The sequence below is a fragment of the Myotis yumanensis genome, unplaced genomic scaffold (genome assembly GCF_028538775.1).
Source record: "Myotis yumanensis isolate MYYU_CA2020_CCGP unplaced genomic scaffold, mMyoYum1.0.hap1 SCAF_3, whole genome shotgun sequence".
In the NCBI taxonomy this organism is placed as follows: domain Eukaryota; kingdom Metazoa; phylum Chordata; class Mammalia; order Chiroptera; family Vespertilionidae; genus Myotis; species Myotis yumanensis.
In genome coordinates, this window is record NW_027223754.1 from 147,203,402 (window position 1) to 147,216,479 (window position 13,078).

The window sequence follows — 13,078 nt, forward strand, 5'->3', positions numbered from 1 at the left end:
CCGACTGCCAGCTTCAGCCCGCACCCCACAGAAGGAGGCCTAAGTGACAGTCAGATATTCCCCCAAGGGCTCCCAGACTGCAAGAGGGCGCAGGCTGGGCTGAGGGGATTCCCCCCCCAAGTGCACAAATTCTGTGCACTGGGCCTCTAGTCTATACATATAAAAGGCTAATATGCAAAGTGTCCCCTCAGGAGTTCGACTGCTCGCTATGACATACGCTGACCACTAGAGAGCAGCACAGAACAAAGAAAGGCCCCGGCTGGCAGCTGGTAGTCCCCAATTGGTCCTGATTGCCAGTCAGGCCTAGGGACCTTACCCATGCACAAATTTCATGCACCGGGCCTCTAGTAGCAATATAAAGAAGAATCTCACATTTTATGCAGTGGAACAAAGATAAGGATAACTGACTTCTGTGAGAAAAAATACAAGTAGAATATATTAGAGCAGTATCTTTAAAGTACTAAAAGAAAAGACGATCAATCTAAAATTCTTTACTAGGTAAAAATATCTTTCAAAAACAAAGGTGAAAAAAGACCTATTCAGATATACAATAGCTAAAAATAATTATCACCAGCAAACACATATAACAAAATTGTTAAGGATATCTTTCAAGTAGGAAGAAAGTGACATAAGATAAAAATCTGGATCTACCTGAAGAAATGAAGAATACTGGAAATCGTACCTACATGAATAAATATAAAAGATTCTTACTAATTTAAAACCCCTTAAAAATAATCATTTTGATTCACACATTGCCATAATTTAACCCTGTGAGTGCCAACCAATATCCTAGGAACTATGCTAAAATTGCCAAGGCATTTTTGCTGATTTTACAGCAGTTTAGGAAAAAAATTATGAATCCCAAGTAAATGAAATTACATATTCAAAAACTTAAGGAAACCTTTACTACATTTGTTTTCATCTTCGACATGTATTGTTAGCTGATTGTATTATAAAATACTAGTAGAAAAAAAATTTGAACAAAACATATAATGTTAAAATAAAGCACTCCCGGCACTTTTGGTGAAAGACAGGAGGAGCGCGATCGCGCTCCCCGGCACTCTAGGCATTAATAAAATAATTATTACTACTATCTTGTACTCTTCATAATAAAATTCACCATTTGTATGTGTTCACATATCATTATTATTTCAATTACTGCAGCAATACCTCTAAATACAGCAAATTAAAGATTTCAAAAGAAATTACAACTTGAGCTAAGAAATTAACAATCTGTTCTGATGAATTAGTAACCACAACGTATTCTCAAAGATGAATATATATGCTCAACACTTTACCTTTGCATAAACTATAATTTCACTTAATACTGTGTATTAAGACAACAGACTCAGATGGCAGAAGCCAAGTACAATCACACCTCAACATACCCCTTCTCTTTGTAAAAAGACTTAAAAGGCTATTGATTTTTCTTTCTGATAAAATATATTTTAACCAAAATGTTGTAACATACCTGTATTGCTATTTAACCATAGCCACTTATTAAAGAATTTATAAAGAAACATATATCCCAGGCATTGCACCATATTATGCCAGGAGCTGGGGATACAAAAATCTCCCTGGCTGGTGTTGCTCGGTGGTTAGAGCGTAAGTCCATGCACTGCAGGATACTGAGTTCAATTCCCAGTCAAGGGTACATACCTGGGTTACAGGTTCAATCCCCACCCCAATTGGGGCATGTGTAGGTTGGGGCACGTGCAGGAGGCAACCAATTGATGTGTCTCTCTCACATGGAAGTTTCTCTCTCTCCCCCTCCCTTCTTTCCACTCTCTCTAAAAATCAATAAAAAAATGTCCTTGAGTGAGGATTTACAACAATAACAAAATCAGTATTATGCTCTTAATAGACAAGTCTAATAGGAACAGGGTGGAAATATTTGTTTTTGAAATGTGGTAATATGCTTGAAGTTATGCCTATAGAATGTTTGTTCTATCTTCTCAAGTATCTAAATGTAAAATGGTCCATTTCACCTAAGTTATCAAATTTATATAGAACTGTGCATATTATTCCTTTATTGTACTTTTGATGTCTGCAGGATCTGTAGTGATACCCTCCCTGTTTTATTTCTGCTATTGAATATAATCTATCTTCTATCTTTTTTTTAATCAATCCTGCTAGAGGTTTATCAATTTTATTGATCTTTAAAAAAACAGCACTTTGTTTCATTCATTTTTCTCTAGCTTTTCTGTTGTCAATTTCATTTATTTTTGCTTTTTATTATTTCTTTCCTTCTGTTTACTCTGGGTTATGCTATTTTTTTTATAGTCTTAAAGTGAGAGTATAGATTGTTGATTAGAGGCTTTTTATTTTTTCTAATTATGAATTTTTAGTGCTATAAATTTCCCTCTGAAATTTAATTAGTCTCAGAAAAAGAATATGATATGGCTACAAATTTGAGAATAAATAGCAGAAATTTTAAGACAACCAAGTGGAAAACAGAATTACCAAGAAAAGAAAATTTTCAAGGTAAGACAGAAAAATATTCAAACCCAGCTACAAGATGACGGTAATATTCCTAAAACAATTCCTCAAAACAAAATGACTTGGACTGAATGACTTCAAGTAAATGACCATAAAGTCAGGCACATATAAGAAGCGACAACTGGATACATGGAACATAACCCACCAAATCTGCATTATAGATAATGCAAGACAGGGAGCAGGGATGTAGAGGACAGAGTTTCAGAATCTCATTTTTCCAGTTAGTACTCTCAGATGAATTGCTTTACTACTCCATCAATTTCACAGATTCCTAAATGCTGCCCAACAGGAGCGGAGGCTGTGCACATGTGAAGGATAACTGTAGAACCATCATAATTTCATTTGAGTTACCCCTCCATGGGAAAATGGTAATTTTGAATATAATGTATGGAGGAATGTCTTTTTTGCTTACCCTCTGAGCTTTTGCAAGTTCTTCTTTCAATCTTTCATAGCCCTTTTCTCTGACTTCCAAAACAGATGGGCTTCGTAAACGGGACAGACTTTCAGTACTCAACCCGAATATATCATCACTGCCATCACAAGCTTCTGTTATAGTAGCACCCTGCAAAAACTCCCTCTCTGCACTACAGTTGTCCTTTCTCGTAGTTAAGGTCGTTAACCCAGCCGTTACTCCAGAGGTAGAACAAGGTGCTGGGTCTGTAACATGGATGCTGTAAAGGAGAGTTCAGGAAACATCAGCATGTGCTTAAATATAACTGGCATAAACACAGGTCTAGAAACGCTCAGGTCATAAACACACTGGTCTATCCAATTTGGTAGCCACTATATTAATTAATAGCATGTTCTCGGTCAAAGCTAACATATTCTAAATCCTAATACCCACATGTGGCTAATGACCATCACATTAGCACAGAAACAGAACATTTTCTTCATCACAGAAAGTTCTATTGGATAGTGCTACTCTGAACAGGGGTCGGCAAACAAAACAGGTTAAATCCAGCATGCTGCCTGTTTTCATACGGCACACAAGCCAAAAATTATTTTTATATTTTCAAATGGTTGAGAAAAATCAAAATAATATTTTGTGGCACAAGAAAATTGTATAAAATTCAAAACTCGGTGCCCAAATATAAAGTCTTACTGAAGTTATTCATTTACATACTGCCTATGGCTGCTTTTGTACTTTAACAGCAGAGTTGAATAGTTACAATAGAAAATGGATAGCCCACAAAGCCTAAAATATTGACTACCTGGCCCTTTCCATAAAGTTTTCTGACCCCTGATGTTGAGTATTAACATGTATTGCTCTTCATGACAAGCTTATATGATTCAAGTTTTTGAAAACATTAAAACTTAAAATAAGGTAACCAAGCAAACTGTCCATTTGTTTAGTACAATACTCCAAAATAAGCATCTTGATGATCTCCTACCTGATACCAGATATTTCCGTACAATTTAAACGTCTGGGGGATGAATATACAGGCTGTGTAGGAAGGTCGGAGACATCTAAGGCATTAGCCTGGATAGGGGCAGAGCATAAAGATGAAGGGAGAGGCCGGTAGATGACACCTGGTGAGGTAGTCGGCTCTTGAGCTCCCGATTCATACACGCCAAGAAGGTCCGGAGAAGTAGGTGAAGCAAGGTTTACTTCATGGAAGCCTTCCAAGGGGTCATTAGCCATAGTAAAAGCCTCATCATAAGATAACCTATTGTCAAAACAAAAAGCAGATAATTATTCTGAGATAGTGTCACTTAAAATTAAATTACAATGTATAACTATAAGTATTTATTGGTCCATTGTAAAGTATAAACTTACAATAAAAGAGGTAGCAAAGAAAAATAATTATAATCATTTAACATTTATTAAGTGACCTCAGAGTACAAATGCTACAAAAGGCTAACAATCTGATTTGGAATAAACTTGAGAGTGATAGCTAATACTATTAAAGCAAGTAATAAGTAACAGCGAGAAATAAGTAAAATTTTGCCTGATATTTTTAACTTTGCTATCATATGACATTGGTTAGAATAAATAGAAGAGGCAGTATTATAGAATGAGACAGACCTAAGTTCAACAATCTGTTCTGTTCTGCTTCATACTGGCTATGAGACTTTGAATGAGTCAGTATTTTCTCTTGTTTATTTTGAAATTATTTCCAATTTAATAAGAGCTGTGGAGCTATTACATGCCTTTCACAAAGATTATGAAACTGTTGAGGAGACCAAGATGGCGGCGTAGGTAAACACCGGAGACCGCTGCCGCAAACAACCATTTCAAAAATACAACTAAAAGACTGAACGGACATCACCCAGAACCACAGGAAGGCTGGCTGAAGAGAGACTCTACAACTAGAAGGAAAGAGAACAGCAAATCGAGGCTCAGAGGCGGCACAGTGTGGAAAATACAAAGGTACCGAGGTGCGCGCGCAAAGCGGGCTGGTGGCTGAGGGCGCGGTTGTCGTTTTCTGTCGGGAGTGAGTCTCAGACTCTGGGCTCCAGATCCGGGCGAGTCTCTAGGGACCCAGACTCAAACGGGAGAAGCGGGATTATCCGGCATCAGTTGGAACCTGAGGGCAGCTTTCTCTCCGAGGTTTGCAGTGGCTGCCGGGGTTCTGAGAAGCAGAGCCTCTGGGAACGGGACTGAGCGTGGCCATAACTGCTCCCTCCACCCGCCCTGTTGATCCCGCCCCGCCCAAACTCTGCGCACAGCCATTTGCTGATCGCCTCAGGCAAAGGCTGGATTAGCGCCTCCCCAGAAGGCAGACGTTTTCCATACAGCTGATTCCTATAGCCAGTCGGCCTGGGGGTCAAATCCCTCTAGTGTTAACTACAACAATTAAGGCTTGGCTAGAACAAGACTGCGCACAGAGACCACAAGGGGGTGCACCAAGAAAGCATAAAAGATGCGGAGACAAAAAAACATGACAGAAATGGAGGATATGGAGCTAAGAATCGCAATTTTGAGGGCTTGCCATAAATTTGTGCAGAGCCTCACGAAAACTAATGAGACCCTCGATGCTACGATAAAGAAATTAGAAAGTAAGCATACACGGACTGAAATAAAGAATATTATACCCAATAGCAGACCAGAGGAGTACAATAATCAAACCAAAGATTCGACAAAAAACACCCAATTGGAAAAGCAAAATGAAAAAAGAATCCGAAAGTGTGAAGATAGTGTAAGGAGCCTCAGGGACAGCTTTAAGCGGTCTAATATCAGAGTCATTGGAGTGCCAGAAGATGAGAGACAGCAAGATATTGAAAACCTATTTCAAGAAATAATGGCAGAAAACTTCCCCCACCTGGTGAAAGAAATGGACTTACAGGTCCAAGAAGCGCAGAGAACCCCAAACAAAAGGAATCCAAAGAGGACCACACCAAGACACATCATCATTAAAATGCCAAGAGCAAAAGACAAAGAGAAAATCTTAAAAGCAGCAAGAGAAAGAGGCTCAATTACCTACAAGGGAATACCCATACGACTGTCAGCTGATTTCTCAACAGAAACTTTGCAGGCCAGAAGGGAATGGCAAGAAATATTCAAAGTGCTGAATACCAAGAACCTACAACCAAGATTACTTTATCCAGCAAAGCTATCATTCAGAATTGAAGGTCAGATAAAGAGCTTCACAGATAAGGAAAAGCTAAAGGAGTTCATCACCGCCAAACCAGTATTATATGAAATGCTGAAAGGTATCCTTTAAGAAGAGGAAGAAGAAGAAAAAGGTAAAGATACAAATTATGAACAACAAACATGCATCTATCAACAAATGAATCTAAGAATCAAGTGAATAAATAACCTGATGTACAGAATGAACTGGTGATTATAATAGAATCAGGGACATAGAAAGGGAATAGACTGACTATTCTTGGGGGAAAAAGGGGTGTGGGAGATGCGGGAAGTGACTGGACAAAAATCATGCACCTATGGATGAACACAGTGGGTGGGGAGTGAGGGTGGAGGGTGGGGTGGGAGCTGGAAGGAGGGGAGTTATGGGGGGAAAAAAGAGGAACAAATGTAATAATCTGAACAATAAAGATTTAATTTAAAAAAAAAAAAAAGATTATGAAACTGTTAACATTTTGGAACCATTTAAGAATAGATTTCAGACATGATGCCCATTATCCCTTAATATCACACTGCATATATCCTAAGTACAAGGACAATTTCCTCTTTAACCACAAAACCATCATCAAAATCAGAAAGTTAATGTTGATCAATATTACCATCTAATCAATAGGCCCCAATCAAATTTCACTGGCTATCCCAATAATGTCCTTTGTTGTCCTAGGAGCTCATCCAGGATAATGTATGACATTTCTCTAAGCCTTAAATTTCTCCTCTGATGGGATGAGAATGGGGATAACAATATTTCCTCCCTTCTCCAAGTTGCTGTGAGGATTAAGGGAGACAATCCACATAAAATACCAGTGTGCTATGTATCTGGCACACAGTATGGCCTCAATAAACATTTGTCGTCATAGTCAGCCACTAACAATAACATGTATGCTTCAGTTTCTCCATAAGCAAAAAAGATTTCCCATAACTACTCAATTACATCACAGAGTTCACATGAACACTAAAAAGTGTACCACTTAAAATTTTCTACCTGAAGGATCTAAAATAAGTCTTATAAATCTTCTACTGATTTTCCACTGTCTACAGAATAAAGTCCAAACTTATTGGCTTAAAAATCTAGGTCTCCTATTATCTGAACCAAACTTCTTTCCAATTTTTTCCTCCCTACAATAGTTAATGCATAAAACACAGGACAGCACCTCTGAGTGGTGCCTCTACCCACAATGTTTTCATCTGGGGTGATACATTTAATCATAGTTTAAATTCAAGATATAGCTCTAAATTTCTTCATTAACTATTACAAAAACTCAATTCATTAAGCTGAAAATTTTAACTTTCTCATACTCTTAATACAAAGTGTTCAGCCCTGGCTGGTGTGTCTCAGTGAACAGGGCATCGATTTCCCAGTCAAGAGCACATACCTGGGTTGCAGGTTTGATCTATGCTAGCTCCCAGGGTGCAGGAGGCAACCAATCCATGTGTCTCTCTCTCTCCCTCTCTCCCTTCCACTCTCTCTAAAAAAATCAATGGGAAAAATATCCTCAGTGGGGATTAACAAAAAAAAAAGGGGGACAGACATGAAAGCTAGACTTTTTCAAACTGACCTTGTCTTGCAGATTTAAATTTTAGCTTGGAACCATGTAAATAATAAAACAAAATCAAATTTTAAAAAAAGAATTCCTAAAAATAAAACAAATGAACCTAGCTGTGTATTGAGACGGTAGCTTAACCACATAGAAAAAAAGCTATAGCAAATGACTTAAAACAGTAATAAAATTGTATACCCCTAGTGGAATATATTTTATGGACAAAAAGAAATGAAAAATATCATGAACTATTTTCAGTAATCCTATTAGTAGTAATGCTGATATTGCTATTCTGAAACTATTATATCTAAGATTAAGCAAATAAATTATTATGTTAATGTCATTCAGAACTAAGATTTTTAGCATATAAGAGACACAAACATAAAACCAAAGAAGTTAAAATTCTCAAGTCCTAAATTTTAACCAGAAATATCAGAAAAGAAATTCCATTAAAAAAATAATTCCAAACTTTATCCACTGAAAAGCTGTAGCAATAGTAATCAACTCAGGAGCAATGAGTATCCCTTGTGCCCAGAGTAATACCATCTCCAACTAAAAAAAAAGGAAAAAGAAAGAACAAGGGCTCCTTGGAGAAATGGCTGATTCGAGGCCCAGGGCAGTAATGGACAGAAGGTCCCTGGAACATCTTGTCCTACAAGGAAACAAGAAAGCAAGAAATCTATCCAAGACTACTGGCGTGGTGCCAAAAAGACTCCCACTAGCCAAAAATGGAGCCATCTGAACATCAAAAAGGATAATATCTGTAAAGAACTGAAACAAAACATTTTTAAATGCATGAGCTCATGAAATAATGTGTCTAGGCAATAACTATTAAGAGCTATTAAAACTCTAAGAGAACCTAACTAGTATAACTGATGGATCAGAATGATAGTACTTGAATAACACCTTCATCTCAAAAAGGGAGAAAGTCAAACATTATGAGGATTATGTGATAAAACAGGAAATGAACACCCCCACCATCCATGAAGCATTTTTGCCCCTTGGGGGGGGGGGGGGGGAAGAAGGGACCCCAATCCAATCACGTGTCTAAGTCTTCATCAGTTCATAGGAAATACAGAGGAGAGAGGAACATATTAAATAGCATCATAAGGATGAAAACAGCAAAATCTAGACTTTGGGAAACTCTACTTGACAAACTTGACAAACCACCTGGTTTTTTCAATAAATATACTGGGGTAAAAAAGTAAAGGGAATTATAAATTTAAAAAGAGTCTGAAGAGACTACAATAACTACATACAATGTGTGGACCTTTTCTGAATTGTTATTTGAATAAACCAAATGTAAAAACAAACATTATGAGACAATCAAGGGAACCTAAATACTAGTTATTGCTAGTATTATAAATTATTATCAATTTAGGGATAATAATGGTAATATGGTTATGTAAAAACTCCTTATCTTTTAGAGATACACACTTAAGTATTTATAGATGAAATAAGATTACTTGTATTTGTTTCAAAACAATCCGTGGGGAGAGGGAGGGAATGAGGAGCTGAGTCATCCAACTATCAGTCCCAATCACACAGAGATTATAAAGCAGTTTCTCCCAAAAAGCAGCTAATATATATATTGAGCACTTACTAAATGTCAGGTATAGTTCTAGTACATTACAGTTAAGGAAACTGCAGCTTAAGGTAACCAGAATTAAAATCTAAGTCTGTCGGACTCCAGAGTGCAAACTCTTACCCACTACAACACACTACCACCATGAGAATTGCTTTGCTGTTCCATTGTTGGACCATTTGATGAAAAGTGTTTCTCCTTAAGCTGAATTACAATCCTTCATCCCTGCAACATCCACTCTATTTTCCCTATATATAACATAATATTTCAGTTATTCTTTCAACAAGTGTTTTTTGAGGGCCTACAATGTGCCAGGCTCTGGGGAAAGATGATGATAAATCATCTGTTTCCAAATAGTATCAATATAGTAGGAAAAACTGACAAGTAGAGAAAATGATACCTTGTGATAAGTGCCTCAGAAGATGCACAAGTACCAAGAAACCACACCAGAGGGGCAAATAAATCAGATGGAAAGGACTTCCAGAGAAACTAAAGCTGAAGACAAGACGCAAGTACTAGTAGGTAGTAATGAAGAACAAAGCCTTGGAAAGGCTTGCCAGGCATGTCCAAGGTGTGAACGCAAAGCATTTATAGAAAATACAAATATGCCATAAATTGGAGCACTGGCTTTGAACATGAGGCAAGCCTGAAAGAGGCAGGTTGGAATTCTGCTTCTGACAAATTACTGGGCCATTTTGGGCCCAGGTTCGCTCATCTGGAAACCTGTGCCTTGCTTTTCTACCACACAGATGAGAATTACAAGAGATGATGCATATAACACTATAGCACCTCTGAGCGGTGCCTCTACCTACAATGTTTTCATTCTGGGTGATACATGTAATCATAGTTTAAATTCAAGTCACTTGTGCAAAGGAGATTATTTTAAGATTAAATTTAGTCCTTTTTTCAAGCATGTAAAATTTTCGTAAAATGTCATTTAGCTGGTAAGGAGCTAATAATCACACTAGTCTGAAAATCTTTTGCTCTTCAAAATATATGGAAGCTTTAAGATTTTATAATCAAAGTTCTTATATGAGTAATATAAATTGCTATTTTTAAGCAGTACTCTTTGCATTAAGTAATAAGTAATTCAAAAAAATCTAATTTCAATTGGAGATTACCCCAATTCATAAACTAAACTTGTCAAGGATCACTACGGATATGTGAAAAAAGTTAGCCATGTTAAATTCTTACGGGTGATTTACCAACACAGCTTGAGTGGCTTTATTATTATTATTCAGTTTCAAGTAATAAAGCTGATTTCCAATCATAAGGAAAAGCTGCTTACAACAATTTTTATTTCTGATCCCCAATATGTATTTCATATTATTTCTTCTTTCTAGAAGTCAGTATTTATCCTAATTAAAATGAATTTTCTAATTGCAAAAGGCATCCATAGGGCAACACAAGAAATTAAGATGAACTACAGGTTCAGTATTTTCAATTAAACATCTAAAGGACATGGGTAAATAGATACACATAATAAATGAAATTTAAAAACTCAATTTAGTAGATCAGTAGTCCAAAAAACAAATAAAATCTATTCCACCACAATGTAAAACACATTTTTCCCTTTATTTGACTTCCCTTGACAAATGGAAAACATAGGACTCACTTGCAGGAAGAAAGAAAACATTTTAAAGCTGTAATTTTTATCTTTTTCATCAATTTAGCATTTAAAATGTAAATAATTTTAATTCTGTATTTACTAAAATCCATCAAAGCGCTACATTTTGGAAAGTAAACAATTTCCATCACAACAGAGCAGAAACAACAGTACCTGGAGAAGAGAAGGTTCTAGTTTTGACCAAGCTCTAAGTTACATATGCAAATTTAGGCAGGCCAGTAAACTTCTCTGAGCCCAAATATTTCCATCTATTTAGTCATGGAATTGAACCCAATGATCCTAATTGTGAAGTAGTGAGTATTCCCATCTGTTAGAGGGAAGCTAGGGGTTTGACTTCCCAAAGGAGAAAAATTAATCGATACTGCTACCTCACCAAAAAGCTTGTACTCTAGAATCAGGCTCAAAACCTCTCTGGACCAGTAACTAACAATGTGACCTGAAAGCCTTAAGTCTGTATTTCTCATCTGAAAAACAGGAATTAAAAACTGCACCTATCTCATAAGGTTGCCATGAGAATTAAGTCATACAATACACATAAAGGGCTTAGCACCATATCTGCCACTTACCGATTTAGATTAGTCATTACTAATTATAATGCCTCCAAGGTATTTTCTGAATATACTTGCCAAGTATTTTTGTCACTCTGTATCAGCACAAATGACATCATCAAGAACAAAAAATAATGGTTGTTTTGTTGGTTTAAATATTATTAAAAACTAAGTTTATGGTTCTGAATATTCTTCCTCAACAAAGCAAGTATCTATATGTCATACTGTATATATGAAATTTGTTTTATTATCCTATCCTATATAATAAAAGCGTAATATGCAAATCGACCGAACGGCAGAACCACCAGTCACTATAATGAGCACTGACCACCAGGGGGCAGACACTCAACGCAGGAGCTGCCCCCTGGTGGTCAGTGTACTTCCACAGGGGGAGCACCACTCAGCCAGAAGCCAGACTCACAGCTGGCGGGCGCAGCGGTGGTGGCAGGAGCCTCTCCTACCTCCAATGCAGGCAGGTGGTAAGGAGCAAGGGGTCCTGGACTGTGAGAGCCCCTGACGGCAAGAGGTATGTCCACCTGCCGGCTTAGGCCCAATCCGGCAGGCAGACACCCCCCAAGGAGTCCCAGACTGCAAGAGGACATAGGCTGGGCTGAGGGACCTTCCCCCCCTCTCCAGTGCATGAATCTCATGCACCGGGCCTCTAGTAATATAATAATAATTAAATATTTCAAGGCAGATCAAAAGAAAAATGTTTAAGAATTATAACATGGGCACTTCGGCTGTCTCCAAATCTTAACTATGGTAAATTGTGGCACATCTAGACAATGGAATACTATACTGCTATAAAAAAGAAGGAATTCTTACCATTTGCAACAGCATGGATGGAACTGGAGAGCATTATGCTAAGTGAAATAAGCCAGTCAATGAAGGAAAAATACCACACGATCTCACTCATTCATGGATAATAAAGACCATTATAAACTGATGAACAAAAATAGATACAGAGGCAGAGCAGCATCGAACAGACTGCCAAACTACAGCGGGAAGGTCGGGGAGGGTTGGGGGGGCAGTAAGAGATCAACCGAAGGACTTGTATGCATGCATATAAGCATAACCAATGGACACAGACACTGAGGGATAGGGGAGGCCAGGGCAAGGTCAAGGGGGACAAAAAAAAAGAGACATTTGTAATCTTTAAGCAATAAAACAAAAATTTTTTTAAAAAGAATTATAACATGTATTATTTTCCTCTCTCAATTTATTGACAGACGGGGAATGGAAGGAAGAGAGGAACATCCAGTTGCTTTTTTTTCTGAATTAATTAACGGTCTTCTTAATTTAGCATAAATTATGAAAGAAACAGCTCTGTCATTAAAAATAGACTGCTACTTCAATAGTATGTATAATGAATTCAAGTATGTATAGTAAATTTCATCAATTCATCTCATTAAAAACCCTCAGCAACATTTAAAATATATATTTATATATTAAGCACATTTATATATAATACTAGGGGCCCTAGTGCATGAATTTGTGCACCTTGAAAGGAATTATGGGCCGTGAGGCTGCGGTGGGCATAGGGGTGGGTAGATTTTGACCCATCCTCCACGCCCCCGCCCAGCCCCTTTCGCCGCGGCCCCCGGTCCCGTCTGCCAGCAGCCCTGCTCCCACCACCCCGCTCCCACCCGCTGACGGTGCGGAGCAATTTGGGCCAGGACCGCCAGTGGGTGC

General features: G+C 37.7%; 1 protein-coding gene across 2 annotated transcripts in view; it reads right to left on the reverse strand.

The window, feature by feature from the left end:
• Positions 1 to 13,078, reverse strand: part of RAB3IP (RAB3A interacting protein) — a 61,879-nt gene that overhangs the window by 39,801 nt on the left and 9,000 nt on the right. For both annotated transcript variants that reach the window (XM_070409746.1, XM_070409745.1), the window contains exons 2-3: positions 3,891 to 4,166; positions 2,912 to 3,170 (exon numbers count right to left, since the gene is read on the reverse strand). In XM_070409746.1, the coding sequence (XP_070265847.1) occupies positions 2,912 to 3,170; positions 3,891 to 4,141 (510 nt within the window). In that variant the 5' untranslated portion in view covers positions 4,142 to 4,166. The remainder of the gene's footprint in view (positions 1 to 2,911; positions 3,171 to 3,890; positions 4,167 to 13,078) is intronic.